This window comes from Sander lucioperca, chromosome 12, assembly GCF_008315115.2.
Source record: "Sander lucioperca isolate FBNREF2018 chromosome 12, SLUC_FBN_1.2, whole genome shotgun sequence".
Taxonomy (NCBI): Eukaryota; Metazoa; Chordata; class Actinopteri; order Perciformes; family Percidae; genus Sander; species Sander lucioperca.
In genome coordinates, this window is record NC_050184.1 from 30,645,305 (window position 1) to 30,665,250 (window position 19,946).

At 40.9% G+C, this 19,946-nt stretch overlaps 1 protein-coding gene and 1 long non-coding RNA gene across 2 annotated transcripts in view; both read right to left on the minus strand.

The window, feature by feature from the left end:
* Positions 1 to 6,499: 6,499 nt before the first annotated feature.
* LOC118496372 lies at positions 6,500 to 6,788 on the minus strand. Its single transcript, XR_004898937.1, has 2 exons — positions 6,690 to 6,788; positions 6,500 to 6,646 (listed from the first exon to the last, which is right to left on the minus strand). It is a non-coding gene; the product is annotated as an uncharacterized LOC118496372 (long non-coding RNA).
* Positions 6,789 to 12,539: 5,751 nt separating this feature from the next.
* The window catches only part of LOC118496497 (gastrula zinc finger protein XlCGF57.1-like), a 10,683-nt gene continuing 3,276 nt past the window's right edge, over positions 12,540 to 19,946 (minus strand). Inside the window, exons 4-5 of the mRNA XM_036008384.1 lie at positions 14,139 to 15,484; positions 12,540 to 12,565 (exon numbers count right to left, since the gene is read on the minus strand). Of these exons, the coding sequence (XP_035864277.1) occupies positions 12,540 to 12,565; positions 14,139 to 15,484 (1,372 nt within the window). The remainder of the gene's footprint in view (positions 12,566 to 14,138; positions 15,485 to 19,946) is intronic.

A 19,946-nucleotide genomic window follows, 5' to 3' on the forward strand; every position in this document is an offset into this window, starting at 1 on the left:
AGAGGTCCAGAGGTAAATTGTTGTGATTGGTGGTTTCCCTACAGACATAAAAAAAAATATATTGAAATAAATTGTATTTTCCTTCTGCTTACAGGTATTTGAAAGACGCATATTTGCCTAGGTCAGAGGACCCTCTGAAATACTGGGAAAGGCACCAACTTGTCTTTCCAAATGTCTCTCAAATAGCCATGCGCTATCTGTGCACTCCAGCATCCTCAGTGCCTTGTGAGAGGGTCTTCTCCAAGGCTGGGGAAGTAGTCAGCAGCCGAAGAAACCGCCTCAAACCAAGCACCGTAGAACACATTCTGTTTCTCAATAAAAATCTGGAAAGACAAACAATTACACAATAAGCATTCCCCAAACTGCCATTCACAATCCCCGTTACTGCACAAGCACCTTCCCCAAACCTCCTTTGTACACAAGCACTTACGCACAAACGACCTCTTGTATTCCACATAGACCTGTAGCACAAGCATTTTCCACAAACCCCTTTATGCTTTCTGAATTGTAGCAGCCCTGTATATAGCCTATGCCTCTGCTGCAACTACATTATATATTAGGTTACTGCTCAAAACGTGTTGCCACGTGTCTAGGTTACTCAGCAATAATTGTTGTAAAATAACTTTGTTGCAACAATTATAGCGGCATAAACTAGACACGTGTTTGTCATACAGCTATAATAAGCATGATACACCTGCTCCACATGTAACGGTAGTGGGAATCATACCTCAGGCATCAGATTGACAGTCCATAGCGTTGACTTTCCTCCAACGTAAGCTATGTTGCGAGACGAGATTAAATTAACAAGGCATGTGTAGTAGGCTAAGCATTCACAAGCTTCACTTCATGTCGCTGCGTGCTTAGCCTACCAACGGCCCGTTACAATTCACTGGAACATCGCGGGGTTTATGAGTGGCTTGCAATTTATTTGATTAACCTCTTAATTAGCCTACTTACATACACCTGTACGTAATTCTACGTAGCGGTAGAAGATGGAATTGTTGCTGCAGTTTATTGAAACCATATTTAGCCTAATTAAACATACTTACATTCAAATCCTGATCACAGTAGTTTATATTATTATATTATAATGTTACATTCAAACATAGGCTTTATATTTTTAATTCAGTCATGTCATGTTCATATCATTTAATTCAAGTTCAGTCATGTCATTCTATGCATGTGTCCATTCTGTCTCTCCTATGTTCATGTTATAAGCTTGGTTTGGCTGTGTCGAGTTCATAGCCGCTGTCATTTCTGCTGACTGACCACCAGATGTCACTCTGTTGTTTTTGATGCTTTGATGCTTCGGATCATTTTGCGATACAATCAGGAAGAAGCTTCAGAGGCTTCACAAGGCTTTGTTTGCCCATCACTACAACAAACACCACTTCCGGGGGGACCGCTGTCAAAATAAAAGCCTCGTTATTCTATTTTCACTTTTTTGTTTTGATTTCTTTCATGAGGATATATTTTGTTACATTTAGAAACCCTGTTTTACTGTTGTAACTTTTTAAACAGTAAAGATTATTAGAAAAACTGATGGATTAATTTATATTTATTTAGATATGCTTATAGCCTTTAGTTTGATAATCTACATTTGATGTATTACTTGAGTTGAACACACACACACACACACACACACATACACACAAACACACACGCACACCACACACCTGCACACACAAACTCACACACATACACACACACACACACACACACACACACACACACACACACACACAAACGGGTGTCAAAATAAAAGCATACCTTTTAGTTAGGAAATGTATCAGAGTAAAAGTGAACATTTCCAGAAATATAAATAACAAAGTAAAGTACAGATACGTGACAATTCACCCTAAATAAAGTTGCGAGGGGGGGTTTTCTGCTCACAGGCGCTAGGGGGGAGCGAGACGACCACTATTCAACTCGAAAAAAGTCATATAATCATTCCAATGACTCAGAAGCTGTTCAGTTAAGGTAAATTACGCTAAAAAAAAAAGCTGCATAGTCCCCTTTAATCATTTATATTCCTGCGTGTTTTTCAGAGGAAATCTGGAACACTTTTATTGTGAAACTCAGCAACTGGAACACTTACGGAGTTTTATTTTGAAGCTCTGCAACTAATCTGTCCCGGAAGCTGTAGTCTTCACTGCGGCTAACTTCACACTTTGAACAAGATGGCGTCTAGCAGAAAGGTGTGTTAGCAGAGTCTCTTTGTTGTGTTGAGAAAGAGGTAAAATGTGTAAAGTCCAGATGCTGAGAGCGTTGGTGGAGCAGCGACTAACTGCGGCTGCTGAAGAGATATTTGGGCTGTTTGAAAGAACGATAGCAGAGTACGAGGAGGAACTTTGTCGTTCAAAAGAGGAGAAGGAGCGACAACGGGAGCTACTGGACGCTGTTTACAACCCTCAGCTTCGGTTCCACAGAGCAGGTTTGGTCATTAAACCTTCAGTTGATCTTTCTCTCCTTCCTGTCATCTGTTCTCTCAGCAACCATATGACGATAGGACGTATGTAAATAAGCATTTGTACATAGATTTATTGTAATCTTCGCTCTTTAACAGGCTTTCGCCAAACCCACCAGACTCCATGTAAATAATCAGTACAGTGTTTGAAGCCCCCAGCGTCGTCTTCCAGGCAGCGCTGCCTGGAAGGCACTAGGATTAGGCAATGGTTATGGTTGAAGACGACGGTCACAGCGCTGCCTTGAAGGCTTAGGCCGGTTACACACTGGCAGCGTGGTTTGAGCGTGTCAGCTGCGTGGCGTGTCCGTTTATATTTCGGCTCCCATGTTAACATGTTAGAGCTTACACACTGCCTGTGTGACACGCACGTCTCAGGCGTGGCTCGAGCTGCGCCGAAAACGCGTGCCTGCCAAGGGGGTAAGCTTCTCCTCACAACGCGTAGCTCATATGGAGCCATTTTGATGCTAACAAGCACTCACCCCCGTTAGCATCCCATTGACTGCCATTCATTTTGACGTCACTTTGACAGAGAATAACTTTACATCTGAAGAGTTTAAAGACTCTATTTGTCCATTGTTTATTTCTAAAGAAACACGACAATGTATAAAAGGCTCCATTACCTTGTACCTCACGTTATGGCTCCGTAGCAGACGTTTTTATAAAAATAGGCTAACGATTGGGTCATAACCACGAGACTTACTGTCTCATAGTAGAGGAATTACCGTATAGTACAGGAGAAGCTCTCAGGCAGTTTGGACTTCCATTAGCTGTTTAAGTTTAATTACTAATGTTAACTATCATTTTAGTTAGCATTAATTAGCCTGTGCCTTTCTATAAACAATTCAGTACACAGAAAATCAAACTGCCAGTTTAGGAGTGTGGTTCACAGGCACTTAGTGAGTCATTTTTTATATTTAAGTAGGCCAAAGTTCAGCCATAGCTACATTGATAGCTTCTAGCAAAAAGTCAGGCACTGCTGGGCACTGTTAGGTAAGGACACTAGTGGTGTGTCTCAGTATAGACATCTAGTGGTAGGGGGTTTAAACACAACATTAATGGGGACCACTGTCTGACATGAATATTTTTGCACGTAAACTACAAATGAAAAAAAAAAAATCAATATTGCATTTTTGAAAATCGATACAGTATTGCTAAATTAAACGATTTTTTTCTTACACCCCTACATCCTCCACAGTGCTGTGGAGGAAGGTCTGGCAAAGCGAGACTAACCCCCAATTGCTTAAATTGTTTGACAATAGGAATAAGTTGGAGCAATGAGCTAGGGTCCACTTTTGAATTTAATGGAAATAGTGCAGATTTTGTTAAGTTTTATAACAGGACAGGGAACTGAATTCTGTTTAAGTATAACAAAATATCAGCATTAGGGCTGGGACGATTCATCAACGTTGATTACAGAAGTACTTTGATTTGCATAACTTGCGTCGCTGCGTAGGAATAGAGGAAGATGGCAGCCCCCATAAAGGCCCTGACACACCAACGACGGCCGGGTACTAGTGGCCGACTGTGGTGTCGCCTCACGTCGGCACTTCTAACATACCGCAGAGACTACAGCCGACGGCCAAGTACGACGTACGTTCTGCACACACAGTACAAAAACAGCTTTACAAAGACAACACAAAATACAGAAAATAAGCATCTCTCAACACTAGGGGTGGAACGGTACACAGAAGTCACGGTTCGGTTCATACCTCGGTTCAGACATCACGGTTTGGTTTGATACAATGGAGGGAAAAGCATAACAAAAATGCAGAAGGCAAAAAAATTTTTTTATTGTGCATGTCTCAGGCTGTACCACCTAGTGTCATCCAGTCTGTCCCCTGAATAGCCTTTAGTGTGTAAAGTAAGATGTAAACAGTAAACAGTAAGTACCCCACATCATCTCCAGACTCCATCTGGAACTTGTAAACAAAATAAGACAATCAGCTATAAAACTGGAAATACAGCATCTCTTATTTATGAAAGTGTAAATTACATATATAAACAATAATAATAACAACAAATATGTGGACTGGTAAGCATGTTGTAACGAGGTTTGAGTACATGCAGCAAATACTTGAAGCCCTAATTGTATTTGTATTTAAAGGCTGGTTAAGCACTGTACGGAGGAGAAGTTGGACAGTTTTTTTATTGTCTAGTTCCAGTGATTGGTACAGCTGGGTGATGGCGTCTGATATGCGTTAGCATGTTAGATGTATTTCCACTTAAATACCCAACAACTGCTGAACAACGCCGACACACAGTCCTCGTCTTATCCAGACTTATCCATCTGCTAGCTTCAGAGCTACAGATTAGGTGTCCCTAGAACCTGCGTATCTAACAGTAGTTCCGCGTTACATTATTTCCGCATTACATTAATTAATTTGCACACAAGTTTTATTTATTTTTATACCGTGTATTCTCCGTGTAAATTCATGTACCAAACCGAGACGCCCGTACCGTTTCGGTTCAGTACGAATACATGTACCGTTCCACCCCTACTCAACACATACTCTCATGCAACCCAAAACATGTTCTCATATACATTAGACAGGTACCTATATAGTAAGCATATTAACTCCTCCTTTCAGTGGCAGTTATTAATTGAACAACCCTATCGGCTGTATTCTCCTCTAATAAGTGTAGCACAAGATAAATAAGTGATTTTCTATTACAGGACATAATGTGCAAAAATAGTTATTCCAATAGTTTGAACCTGTTTTTTAGAAGGAACATTTAAATGTCATTTTTGACTAGTTTTGACAGCTCTATGTGATTGATCAGATGAGATGAAAAATGAAGGGGGCCTTGTGTGTGGGTCACAGTCATTTAAACATTAATAATAAAATATTGAAATATTAATGACAATCTTTATATTCATTTTGGGTTAATTGTTATACTTATCAAGTAATAATAAAAATGCTTTTAGAATAATATGAAAATGGGTTAGGGTTATTGATGACAAAAATAATAGTTAGGGACAGCCCTGATCAGCATACAACAATAAGACATGAGTGGAGTTATTAAAAGTGACGGGGGTGATAGATACTAGTAGCCCTGTCGGTAATAGCATGATATGGTTACATTGGTTTATATTAGGGCTGTCAAAATTGGCCAAAAATGGCGTTTGAATATTCCTTCTAAAAAAACAACAGAGGTTTGAATAAATGTATATCTTCTCCGCCGTACACCTCGAGCTGAGAGCCTCTGACTGCCTTCAGATCTGCTCACGGTCTGTGTCAGTTACACTGTGAGTTATGAAAATGTCAGGGGTTGTGATTGTTCCTAAACAGAGGCAAGTTGTTGAATGGTGCAGTTGTCTTGGTTTTGTCTGACGTCCCAGTTTTCATCAATTTGTGTTTCCTGCAGATGTTCAGCAGCTGTTGGTGGTTAAAGAAGAGGTTCCCCCTGAGCAGCAGGAGTGTAGCTCCAGTGTGGACCAGGAGGAGCCAGAGCCCCCCCCACACATTAAAGAGGAACAGGAGGAACTGTGGAGCAGTCAGGAGGGAGAGCAGCTTCAAGGGCTGGAGGAGGCTGATATCACCAAGTTCCCATTCACTCCTGTCCCTGTGAAGAGTGAAGATGATGAAGAGGAAGCTCAGTCCTCACAGCTTCATCAGAGACAAACTCAACACATGGAAACAGAAGCTGATGGAGAGGACTGTGGAGGACCAGAACCAGACAGGAACTCACATCCACTTTTACAACCAGAGACTGAAGACCAGACTGGAGACTCTTCTGATCCTGAGACTGGTGACATGGAATAATGTTTGTGCATTGTCGAAGCAAAATCTCTCAAGTATCAAACAAAAATCTTCATGTATTAACATCTAGATAGAATACATTATATTGTGTAGTAAGAAAAAGTACACTCTTATTTTAAATATTGTATTAGATATTGTTTTGTCTTGTAATGTCTGTCATATAATCAATTATAATCAAGAAATCTAATAAAGTAAAGAAATATACTGGTTTGATATGACCGGTGTGGTCACCAGGACATGCTGAGTACCCTCCAGATGAAATAAAGTGAAGTCATTTGAAGTAAACCATCTGTTGACTAGCATGTATGTTAGTAGTTATTGTCTGGGTCACAACGACCTAGGTGTACTTAAGAAAAGGAAGATGAGAGGACTGTTAGAAGTAAAAATATCACCAGTTCAGGTCCATCTAAAGATGTAACTAACATGAGGTAACTGTAGGCGTGAATGTGTCCAACTGACACCGCCCAAAACTCTGTATAAGAAGAGAGTCGTATGAAACTTAGATTCAGTTGTCTATTGACTGACTATCACCGGTGGTCAGTTGATGTGTCCGAGGCAGCTCAGTTTGTTTGTTAAAATGTACCAAATAAATCTGCATGTAGTGAATATCAACAGTCTCTGGAGTCTTCATGGTGTCCTCGCATAGAAATAAAATGGATAGAAAGGCCATTGGACTGTTAGCTGTGGTCATTTGATGGGTACACAACAAAATGGTGATTGTTGTTAGTTGTCCAGTGACAATATGAGTCAGTGGGGCCTTTCGATTCATTTTGTCTGACAATTTCTTCTGTGTCAGCAAGTAAAGAACTTTACTTCTAATTGTACATATAGGCCCTAGTAGTTTAAATAACTAGTAAAGAGTGAAATGGCAACAAGAAAACAACCACAACAATTGACAGCTTCTACATTGTACAACTTAACCAATAACCTAGCATTGTGTATCAGATCCCAACAATTTGTAGTTAGCTGGATCATCATTTTCCATAATAGACCATATACTGACCTACCTGGGTCAGCATCGTAGCTCTGTTCGGGTCCTGCAGGTTACACAATATGTACAGTAACGTACAGTAGGCTAACGTTACCTGGCTTGGCTAGTGATCATTAAAGATAGCAGCCAGCTAACGTTAAATGCTAACTTACACAGCTTTACTTAGGGACTGTTCGTTTTTTATTTAAGGGGCCACCGGAGGAGTTCTGGGACCTTTAGGCTAAAAAGACTTCACCCCCCCCTCACCAGTAATAATTTTTCTATGACCCTCAAAATGATTTGAAAAAGAGGCATGACCCTCCCCTTATGTGCTAGTTTGCACTTAGCAAAGATGTACAAATGCCATTAGATTATTTTACAGCCATGACATTCATGAGTTAACCTCTGCATTCTCATCTTACACATCCCACTCCTCTGTTATGGTGTGGTGGCCATTTCAGTAGATTTACTCAGTGACATTGTTGTGGAAACACAATAAGCATGGAAACTAAATGCACACTTCCTGCATTACTGCATTACTTCAAATACTAAGTTCCTCCTCTAGTAAACTAGTATTCACATGAAATAAAACAAAACATTGAGACCATTCAGCAAAGCACACTGGGATATAACAAATCCAACACTGGTTGCTATGGACTCGTCACTAGGCTTCCTCAGTCGTATATTTAGCACATAGGTAATGCTGCCGAAGCTGAGCATTATATTCCAAAAGATATAGGTTTATTTTTAAAGCAGATTTTAAATTACATTGTAACAATTTAACAATTCGCCCTTATGAAATCCAATCGCGGCACGGCCCCGACACTTAAATTCCACTAAAATGTAACAGTGAACAATCAGTGTTGGACCTACAGACTGCTGAGATGCCTCTTCAAACGCAGAAACCAAGCGCAGTCACACCATAAAACGTTAAGACACGTTGAGAAAAAAGATCCGTATTTTGCAGTAATCCAATGACACGAAAAAAAGTAATCCACAGCGATCAGTAGATCCACAAAAAGGGTCACGGTGTATCCAGCAAGGCCGATACGAGCGTCACATTCACCAGCCAGCTCCAAACAGGTGAACGAGGCCTCTCCACTTTACCGTTTAAACAAAGTGGAATAAACGTATAAAAGTCTAAATCTACACAAAACCCGCAATCAATTAGTAAGCTGACATCACATTTATATACATGGCATTTAGGAAACCTTTATTGTGACGTTGGCACGGCAAGATGTCCAGACTAGTGCAACAGTAACTTTTGTTTTTTGCTTCCTGCTGCTCCCATCGTCAGCCAGGTTATATTTTTTTTACTAAAGCAGTATATGAAATCTGATGTATTACCTACCACCATTTAGTTGTTTTGTGCTACATGGATAAATATGCACCAAACAAGCCACTTTGAAATTTTGTCAATTATTTGAGCTTTTATTTTGAAAGTACATATCGTAATTCCGTACATTTCCTTTGATGGTATTTGCTTTTGTTGACTGTCTTTCGCTATGTGCTACGACGAATGCTTTTATTTTGAAACCAGTTCTGAGACGATATTACCGTAAAGCACGTACAGCAAAAAACGGGGCAGCTGGCTTGACTGTCGTTCACGACATAGATATATATAAAGGCCTTTATATATATCTATGGTTCACGATGTGTCGGCTGGCTTGACCGCAGTAAGCTGAGGGTTGAAAACAGCGTCCAGTAGCTCCCGTTGTCGCTCCTTCTCCTCTTTTGAACGACAAAGTTCCTCCTCGTACTCTGCTATCGTTCTTTCAAACAGCCCAAATATCTCTTCAGCAGCCGCAGTTAGTCGCTGCTCCACCAACGCTCTCAGCATCTGGACTTTACACATTTTACCTCTTTCTCAACACAACAAAGAGACTCTGCTAACACACCTTTCTGCCAGCTTGTTCAAAGTGTAAAGTTAGCCGCAGTGAAGACTACAGCTTCCGGTGCAGATTAGTTGCTAAGCTCCAAAATAAAAGTCCGGAAGTGTTTTAGGCTAATTTGAAGAAGAAAAAAAAACAGGAAGATATGATTAAAATACACGTTTGAAGAAAGACAAATATTTAAATGTATTTCCAGAGCTCTGAAAAAACAAAGAACCAAATTATTTTATTAATTTCAACCATTCGTTTATTCATTCGATTTGCATCGTGCACAAAAACACAAAAAAGCAGCTGTTGGCAGTTCAAACTCACTCAACTCATATTTTTTCCATGAAGCTCTCGGTCTCGGCCCTCCTTCGTTACCAGATGGGTCTGACCCATGAGTTTGCTGGAAGGGCAGGGGGAGGACTGAAACGGGTAATTGCATTGTTTAAAAATGAGTGGAATAATTACATCTGACATGACCAGATATTTTATAAATATCTTAAAAGTGGCCCCTTAAATAAATAACGAACAGTCCCTAAGTAAAGCTGTGTAAGTTAGCATTTAACGTTAGCTGGCTGCTATCTTTAATGATCGCCAGCCAAGCCAGGTAACGTTAGCCTACTGTACATTACTGTACATATTGTGTAACCTGCAGGACGCGAACAGAGCTACGATGCTGACCCAGGTAGGTCAGTATATGGTCTATTATGGAAAATGATGATCCAGCTAACTACAAATTGTTGGGATCTGATACACAATGCTAGGTTATTGGTTAAGTTTTTTTTGTTGCCATTTCACTCTTTACTAGTTATTTAAACTACTAGGGCCTATATGTACAATTAGAAGTAAAGTTCTTTACTTGCTGACACAGAACAAATTGTCAGACGAAATGAATCGAAAGGCCCCACTGACTCATATTGTCACTGGACAACTAACAACAATCACCATTTTGTTGTGTACCCATCAAATGACCACAGCTAACAGTCCAATGGCCTTTCTATCCATTTTATTTCTATGCGAGGACACCATGAAGACTCCAGAGACTGTTGATATTCACTACATTCAGATTTGTTACATTTTAACAAACAAACTGAGCTGCCTCGGACACATCAACTGACCACCGGTGATAGTCAGTCAATAGACAACTGAATCTAAGTTTCATACGACTCTCTTCTTATACAGAGTTTTGGGCGGTGTCAGTTGGACACATTCACGCCTACAGTTACCTCATGTTAGTTACATCTTTAGATGGACCTGAACTGGTGATATTTTTACTTCTAACAGTCCTCTCATCTTCCTTTTCTTAAGGCGAGACACTACAGGTGAATAGGGTAAAAATTTTAACTTACAGATATCACCATGAAACTTTACCAGTTGATTACTCACATGAATAGGAGAAAAAAAATGTATTGCAAGTTTTCTATAATTTTATGTTTAAATATGCTAATCAGGCTATAGCTAATTAAATATGCTCTAATTTGCATATATTTTGACGTGACAAATCTGACCATTGAAAAAAACAAGGTTCAAAATTATTCTTGCATTTTGTTGATATATTCAATTAAAAGACATTACCAAAGGGGATTATGAATATCTCCTTTTGTTACCCAGAAAATCAGAAAATACTGCCAAAAGCCTTAAAAAATTGATTTCCGCCCTATTTTTTAGCATAAAATGTCATATAAATCAGGCCAAGAATGATATATCAACAAATCCCTCTGGACAAACTTTCACAATATAGTTAGGAATATGACTGTAAAGTTTGGTGTATGTTGGTGCTACAGAAGTGGAAAATCGTCACGCGGAGTGTGAGAAAAAACTCATTTTGAGAAAACGGCCTTTAAAGATTTTTAATGGCAAAATTTCACTAATTTCTATTGAAAGCCATGAATTAAAGACAAAATATGCTTTAGGTCCAAGTAAAATCCATGTATCACACTGTTAAACATCCAAAACATATCATTGCTTCATCATCACTGGTCATAACATCCAAAACAACATATCAACATTCCATCACACAGGTGGAATGACAAAAACTAAATATATCCCACCCACAGTAGACGTCACAGCAACATCATGTGACTTCTGAAGATGACTGCAGTCAGCAGTCCAAACTGTCAAGGTATGACAACCAACTTTAAGCCTGTCGTATAAGAAAGAATCACTTATAAATACAAATAGTAGGCTAAATGAACTAGTTTGGATTAACACATCAACATGGCCTTCAACTGAAGACCATTACATCACAAACTTCAAACTGACAGAACACAACCATTACACAGCCTAGTTCCCCCAACTTAGTTTACAGTCTACATATCCATAACAGCACCATATGTAGGGCCCTCCTCCATCTCCTGCTGGTGTCGTCTCACTTTTTTGGCTGTGCTTTCACTTTTACGGCTCCGTTTTGCACTGGCGGAATGGACACTATTGGCTTTTGAGATCCTAACCATGTCGTCATCCTTCATTGCACTGACAGTTATGACTGTGCTCTGAAGCCATAATTTCTCCATCACAGCCAGCATGGCAGAGGCACCCTCATTAAATATAGAAATAGCCATACTGGCTGCAGCCTCAACCCTGCTTTTCCCTACAAAGACTGTTTTTGGACATTGGGCCCATATGACCGAGTTGAGGCATTCGTTGGCATTCTGAGTGCCTCCATGCTGCATGCGCTTGAGCAGGCTGTCACTGGACATCCGGTGATAGACAGGAATGAGCTTCTGACCCACCTCCCGTGATAAAAGGTTTCCTGTGTGAAGCCTATGGCTCTCTGGCTTTTCTCCATTCTCCTCTGCTCTCCTGTACCAACACCAGGATGGATTACACCTAGTGTGTGTAGGACTTTCATCACTAGACATGGAGTGGAGGAGACCTGCCCATATTTCTGCCTTCATCTGATCCAGTGACCCTTGATTATTTAGAATAGCCCACCTGTAATAATTCTACAAGGCTTTACATTTCTTGGCAGTGAGCTTACCCTGACCTTTGCCCCCTAACTTATGCTCAGCACTCAGTTTCCTAAGCGCTGTGCCCATGCGCTTGTGAGCGTGATTTATGCACTCAAGCTTAACAATTTCATGTCCAGGGTATGGGTTGAGCGCAACCACCTCCTTGAATGCTGCACTGTCCCCATCGGACAGCATCTCTGTGTAGCACAGCTGATGCTGAGACACAGACCTGGCCCACATCCTCTTGGCTGCCTCCTGCTCCATGGCCTTACTTGACCCTGAGAATTTTTTTGCACAGTCTACATGACTCTCCTTCCAGCTTTCAAATTCCTCCTGTGTAATCTTACCACCTCGCCTAGCACACTCTCTCAGGGTACAAGCATGGCAGTAGGAGGACAGCACCTCAAAGTCCACTACCAGCCCAGTGAGGATGTCGATGCACACACCAATGCTGTAGTAACTAACGTACATGCTAGTCAACAGATGGTTTACTTCAAATGACTTCACTTTATTTCATCCTGGAGGGTACTCAGCATGTCCTGGTGCACCACACCAGTCATATCAAATGATTATATTTCTTTACTTTATTAGATTTATTGATTATTAGGGCCTGAGCGCCGACAGCGGCGAAGGCCCTATTGAAACTGAATTATTATTATTACACCAAATGAATTGGCTTTTTGAAGGGCTTAACATATTCAAAAACTCACCAAAATTGGCGGTCGCATCAAGTCTGGTCAAAATGTACGTATTTTAAGGGTTTCGGGAATAATGGCTCGCTAGCGCCCCCTACAAAGTTAAAAAAATTGAGCCCCTGCTTGCGTTTAACGTAGACTCACGAAGTTGGTACACATATGTATCATGTCAAGATGTACAAAAAACGTCATTGGAGCCATACCCTAAACCCAACAGGAAGTCCGCCATTTTGATTTCAAAGTTCGAAATTAGTGCAATTTTGGCCATTTCCACGTCGTGCTTTAACGAACTCCTCCTAGAGATTTCATCCGATCAACTTCAAATTTGGTCTGTGCCATCATAAGACGTTAAAGATGAAAAGTTGTTAAAAGAAAAAAATTTCGTCATAGGGCGTGGCCGTGGCGGGGCGGCCATTTTGTGCGTTTCGCCATCAAAACAGGAAGTGGCTGTAACTTGAGTGTACATTGTCCAACTGGCTCGAAACTTTTCAGGATTCATAAGAGTCCAACCCTGAGGACAAATAAAGGCCGATATTTACTTAAAGTCATAGCGCCCCCTAGTGGCAACAGGAAGTAGGCCTAAAAGTCAAGGTGCTATACTTTAACGAACTCCTCCTAGAGATTTCATCCGATGGACTTCAAACTTGGTCTCTATCATCCCAACACCTTAACGATGAAAAGTTATTAAAAGAAAAACTTTTCGTCTGACGGTGTGGGCGTGGCGTGGCGGCCATTTTGAGTGTTTAGCGATGAACAAAGAAGTTGTTGTAACTTGAGTGTACGTTGTCGTATCTGCCCGAAATTTCTCACGATTGACAAGGGTCCAGGCCTGAGGGCACCTAAAGGCCATATTTGACTTTTCGGCATAGCGCCCCCCGCTGGCAACAGGAAATGCACCTTATATGACAAACATCATCCGATTTACATGAAACTTATAATGTGTGGTCTACATGTGATAATGAGCCGCCCCCTATACTTTAATCACGCCCACGTACTCAGGCCACGCCCCCTTTCATAACATTTGAACCGTTTAAGGTAGAGTCTTGTGTGAGGTGTCACTGAACTCAGCAGAGAGTTCCTTCTTCATTGGTGATGGTTCGGCCCGCCCCCTATGTTTAAGCCACGCCCCTTTCATAAATGCTGACCCATCTAAGGTAGTAGTCTTGTGTGAGGTATCATTGAACTCAGAAGAGAGTTCCTTTTTAATTGGTGATGGTTTGACCCGCCCCCTATAATTAAGCCACGCCCCTGTAATAATAGTAATAATAATCTAGATGTTGATACATAAAGATTTTTGTTTGATACTTGAGAAGTTTTGCTTGGACAATGCACAAACATTATTCCATGTCATCAGTCTCAGGATCAGAAGAGTCTCCAGTCTGGTCTTCAGTCTCTGGTTGTAAAAGTGGATGTGAGTTCCTGTCTGGTTCTGGTCCTCCACAGTCCTCTCCATCAGCTTCTGTTTCCATCTGACCAACACATTTATGTTTTTCGACATCAGAACGCCGGGAAAATCTTTTGTTACAAATACTGCAGCTGAATCTTCTATCTCCTGTGTGGACTACCATGTGTGACCGTAAATGTCCTCTCTGTGTAAAAGATGTATTACAAACTGAGCAGCTGAAAGGTTTTTCTCCTGTGTGGATTCTCATGTGTTGTTGTAAATATTCACTCTGTGTAAAAGATTTCTTACAAACTGAGCAGCTAAAAGGTTTTTCTCCTGTGTGGATTCTCTTGTGTTGTTGTAAATATCCTCTCTGTGTAAAAGATTTCTTACAAACCGAGCAGCTAAAAGGTTTTTCTCCTGTATGAGTTCTCATGTGTTTCTTCAGATGTGACTCATGTGGATGTGAGTTCCTGGCTGGTTCTGGTCCTCCACAGTCCTCTCCATCAGCTTCTCTTTCCATCTGACCAACACATTTATGTGTTTTGACATCAGAACGCCAGGCAAATCTTCTGTTACAAACACTGCAGCTGAATCTTTCCTCTCCTGTGTGGACTACCATGTGTGCCCGTAAACTTCTTCTCTGTGCAAAAGATGTATTACAAACACTGCAGCTGAAAGGCTTCTCTCCTGTGTGAGTTTTTATGTGTGACTGTAAATTTTCACTCCGTGTAAAAGATGTATTACAAACTGAGCAGCTGAAAGGTTTTTCTCCTGTGTGGATTCTCATGTGTTTTTGTAAATTTCCATTCTGTGAAAAATATTTCTTACAGACTGAGCAGCTAAAATGCTTCCCTCCTGTGTGGACTCTCATGTGTTTCTGTAAATATTCACTCTGTGTAAAAGATTTATAACAAACACTGCAGCTATAAGGCTTTTCTCCTGTGTGGATTCTCATGTGTCTCTGTAAATTTCTAGACATTAAAAACGTTTTCTTACAAACTAAACAGCTGAAAGGTTTTTCACCTGTGTGAGTTATCATGTGTTTCTTCATGTTTCCACTATCAGAGAAAGCTTTACCACACTCAGAGCAGCTGAAAGGTTTCTCTCCTGTGTGGATTCTCATGTGTCTCTTCAGGTGTGTCTTGCGGCCAAATCTTCTCCCACACTCAGAGCAGCTGAATGTTTTCTTACATGTTGAATCATGTTTCAGAGAGTTTAAAGCTGACTGAGGTTCTCTGGTCTCCTTCCAATCAGCACTGTCATCAGTCTCAGGTTCAGAAGAGTCTCCAGTCTGGTCTTCAGTCTCTGGTTGTAAAAGTGGATGTGAGTTCCTGTCTGGTTCTGGTCCTCCACAGTCCTCTCCATCAGCTTCTGTTTCCATGTGTTGAGTTTGTCTCTGATGAAGCTGTGAGGACTGAGCTTCCTCTTCATCATCTTCACTCTTCACAGGGACAGGAGTGAATGGGAACTTGGTGATATCAGCCTCCTCCAGCCCTTGAAGCTGCTCTCCCTCCTGACTGCTCCACAGTTCCTCCTGTTCCTCTTTAATGTGTGGGGGGGGCTCTGGCTCCTGCTGGTCCACACTGGAGCTACACTCCTGCTGCTCCTCTTCACCAACAATCACTTCCAGAATGTCTGGAGGTAAAGCTGAAACACAGACAGACGTACATTAAATATCAGTCTCAACAATATTTAGCTAATTAGCTGAGATCACTCGGATGGAGCTTCATAATGAAATCATATTCAATAAAGGTCATCATACAAAACTGAGCTTCCAAAATGGCCTGGGGGGTTAAAGAACACAACAGGACGTCACACAGATGGGACAATTAATGACACTCTCTCCGCCGCACAACCCTGCGGAGAATCACACAATCACTTTTTTCGTGTGAATGCACACTTTTTTTTTAAAAGATTATTTTGGGGCATTTTTAGGCCTTTAGTGTATTGACAGGAAAGCTGAAGAAATGAAAGAGGAGAGAGAGGGGGAATGACATGCAGCAAAGGGCCGCAGGTCAGAGTCGAACCCAGGCCCGCTGCATCGATGAATAAACCTCTATAAATGGGCGCCCGCTCCACCAACTGAGCTAACCGGGCGCCCGTGTGAATGCACACTTAAAAAGGTCCCATGGCATGAAAATTTCACTTTATAAGGTTTTTTAACATTAATATGTGTTCCCCCAGCCTGCCTATGGTCCCCCAGTGACTAGAAATGGTGATAGGTGTAAACCGAGCCCTGGGTATCCTGCTCTGCCTTTGAGAAAATGAAAGCTCAGATGGGCCAATCTGGAATCTTCCCTTTATGAGGTCATAAGGGGAAAGGTTACCTCCCCTTTCTCTGCTTTGCCCACCCAGAGAATTTAGCCCACCCATGAGAAAGAGAGAGACATCAGGGCTTGCAAACGAGCAAAGTGGCAGTTGGTCAAGGCCACACCCCCACTCCCCACCTTGCCCCCCCTCACAGAAATGGCACATACTAAGGAAAGTTCATTGTGGGACTGGCTCTAGTGGCTGTAATTCTGCACCAAGGCTGAATTTCGGGAAAGAGACTTCAGATACAGTATTAGGGGACCACTAAGATCTATATAAAAGAGACTTCAGATACAGTATTAGAGGACCACTAAGGTCTATATAAAGAGACTTCAGATACAGTATTAGGGGACCACTAAGATCTATATAAAAGAGACTTCAGATACAGTATTAGAGGACCACTAAGGTCTATATAAAGAGACTTCAGATACAGTATTAGGGGACCACTAAGATCTATATAAAAGAGACTTCAGATACAGTATTAGGGGACCACTAAGGTCTATATAAAGAGACTTCAGATACAGTATTAGGGGACCACTAAGGTCTATATAAAAGAGACTTCAGATACAGTATTAGGGGACCACTAAGGTCTATATAAAAGAGACTTCAGATACAGTATTAGGAGACCACTAAAGTCTATATAAAAGAGACTTCAGATACAGTATTAGGGGACCACTAAGGCCTATATAAAAGAGACTTCAGATACAGTATTAGAGGACCACTAAGGTCTATATAAAAGAGATTTCAGATACAGTATTAGGAGACCACTAAGGTCTATATAAAAGAGACTTCAGATACAGTATTAGGGGACCACTAAGGTCTATATAAAGAGACTTCAGATACAGTATTAGGGGACCACTAAGGTCTATATAAAAGAGACTTCAGATACAGTATTAGGGGACCACTAAGGTCTATATAAAAGAGACTTCAGATACAGTATTAGGGGACCACTAAGGTCTATATAAAAGAGACTTCAGATACAGTATTAGGGGACCACTAAGGTCTATATAAAAGAGATTTCAGATACAGTATTAGGAGACCACTAAAGTCTATATAAAAGAGACTTCAGATACAGTATTAGGGGACCACTAAGGCCTATATAAAAGAGACTTCAGATACAGTATTAGGGGACCACTAAGGTCTATATAAAAGCATCCAAAGAGCACCATGTCATGGGACCTTTAAGCTGCTATGAGAGACGCAGTTACTCAGGTGTTCAGGCGTGCGTACCTACTCACCGCAAGAGGTGGCGGTACTCCGTACTGGTAAGTTCCGACCCATTTCCAGCACTGCTTTTTATGCTTTTCAGCTTTAATCAAACGTGTAGCATCAGACCTATAACTCGGTAATATTAAACGTGTAGCTTAGCCTGTTAGCTGACCTATAACTCGGTAATATTGACCGCATGACACATGTTAAAATCCAGTGCTAATATGGACTTCGGTAAAGTTAGACAGAAATTGGAAGATTTGCGGGTTTGCGGTTCAATAGATCTTAGATGAAACGTGTTACCTACACATTAGGCAGCTCTATCTAACCGTAGTAAGGTAGACAACAAGCTACAACCTGGTTTTTATCCAAAAGAACCATCTACATATGTGGATAAATACAATGCATCCCTGTGAGCGTTCTGCTTTCAGCCGAGCGTCTAGGGACCGTCTACAAAGTGCAAAACCGAAAGTGGATACAAGGATAACATTCAACAGCTTCACTGTTATTGAGCCTAGCTCTTCCAAAATCACTCCACACATCTAGGGCCTCCCTCTGAACATACTACACCCACTAATGTTTGAAAATCTGGCTCAGCCTATTTTTGATTAATTTCTATTGGGAAAAAAATTCAATGGCTTCACTGTTATTGAGCCTAGTGCTTCCAAATTTACTCCACACATCTAGGGCCTCCCTCTGAACATACTACACCTGCCACTTTTTGAGAATCTGGCTCAGCCTATTTTTAATGAATTTTCATTGGGAAAGAATTCAATACCGTCAATGTTATTGAGTCTAGCTCTTCCAGAATCACTCCACACATCTAGGGCCTCTCTATCAACAAACTACACCCACACATTTTTGGATAGCTGGCTCAGCCTATTTATAATATATTTATATTGCAAAAAAATTCAATAGCTTCACTGTTATTGATTCTAGTGCTTCTCAAATCACTCCACACATATAAAGCCCCCTGCTGGTTGTACTACAGCACTTACTTTTTAAAAATAGGCATATGCATAATTTTGGGGAATATCTTTTGCCAAAAACATTTAATACCTGTGTGGTTTCAGTGTGGAACTTGCACAAGATGGTTTCACACGCAGTACCTTGGAATGACAGCAGCACCAATACCAAACCAAAATCCCCCTTGGGATTGTGTGTTGTGTAACAGCCCTAGCTAAAGAGGCTGGAGGTGAGTCTGGGATTGTGTGTTGTGTAACAGCCCTAGCTAAAGAGGCTGGAGGTGAGTCTGGGGTTTAGGTCTGGATAACTAAAGGATCCAAAATTTCAACTACTGCCACGATGGTAATTGTACACAAACTGCATATAAGGGAACATTAACCCCACCCAGAAAAGTAAACAAAAGCTAGAACATTTGTATTTAATTTGTGTTTTTCCATTATTCACATTATTATACAGATCTGAGATTATTGTCTCTGTGAAAATTAACATTGTGGATGTGTTTATTATGACTGAATGTGATATTGATTTTATTTTGTTCTAATAATAATGTATACTTTATTATTATAATGTATAATTTATTAATCCCGTAAGGGGAAGTTCCAATGTTTTCACTTTTGTTATTACACATGGGTCTGAATTACACACACACACACATGCTCAGTACCTATACATGCACTAATTGAGAGATGAGTGAGGGGGCTGCCCATGGACAGGCGCCCCGAGCAGTTTGGGCTTCGGTGTCTCGCTCAAGGGCACCTTGGCAGTGCCCAGGAGGTGAACTGGCACCTCTCCAGCTACCAGTCCACCACCATACTACATACTGTGATTTAATGAGGTCCGTGAAAACGGAGGGAGAACGACCCTGCTATCTCCAACTTCTCCAAATACTGCTCTCTTTGTGAGCACCTACCAGATGCCCTACCTCGACCGATAACGGCACGACAACTTGTTGTTCAATAGAAGAAACCATATAAAGCCACAAAGTCAGTTTATTTAGTGTTATGTATTTCAAACTGATTGAAACTATGAAACTTTCCGCTCGTCCACTACTGTTTAGCCTGTGCTTCCGCCGTCCGTCATGGCGCCATCACGTGGTCGTGTGACGTGTTTGCAAAGGGTCAATATATTTGTTTTTACGCTAAGTTCTTGTTGTAGTACAACTACCTTCTCTGGAGTATTTTGTCAGACATTTTCTATGTAATTATAACATTTCTTGAGATAAATATACCCAAAAATAATTTTAGTTAGTATTTTTGAAAAGTAATCATCATAGTTCAACTATTAGGTGAGCAGTTATAGTGAGGCAAGTATGGAAACTAGGGGTGCACCGTTCCGACTTTTTCAGTCCCGATA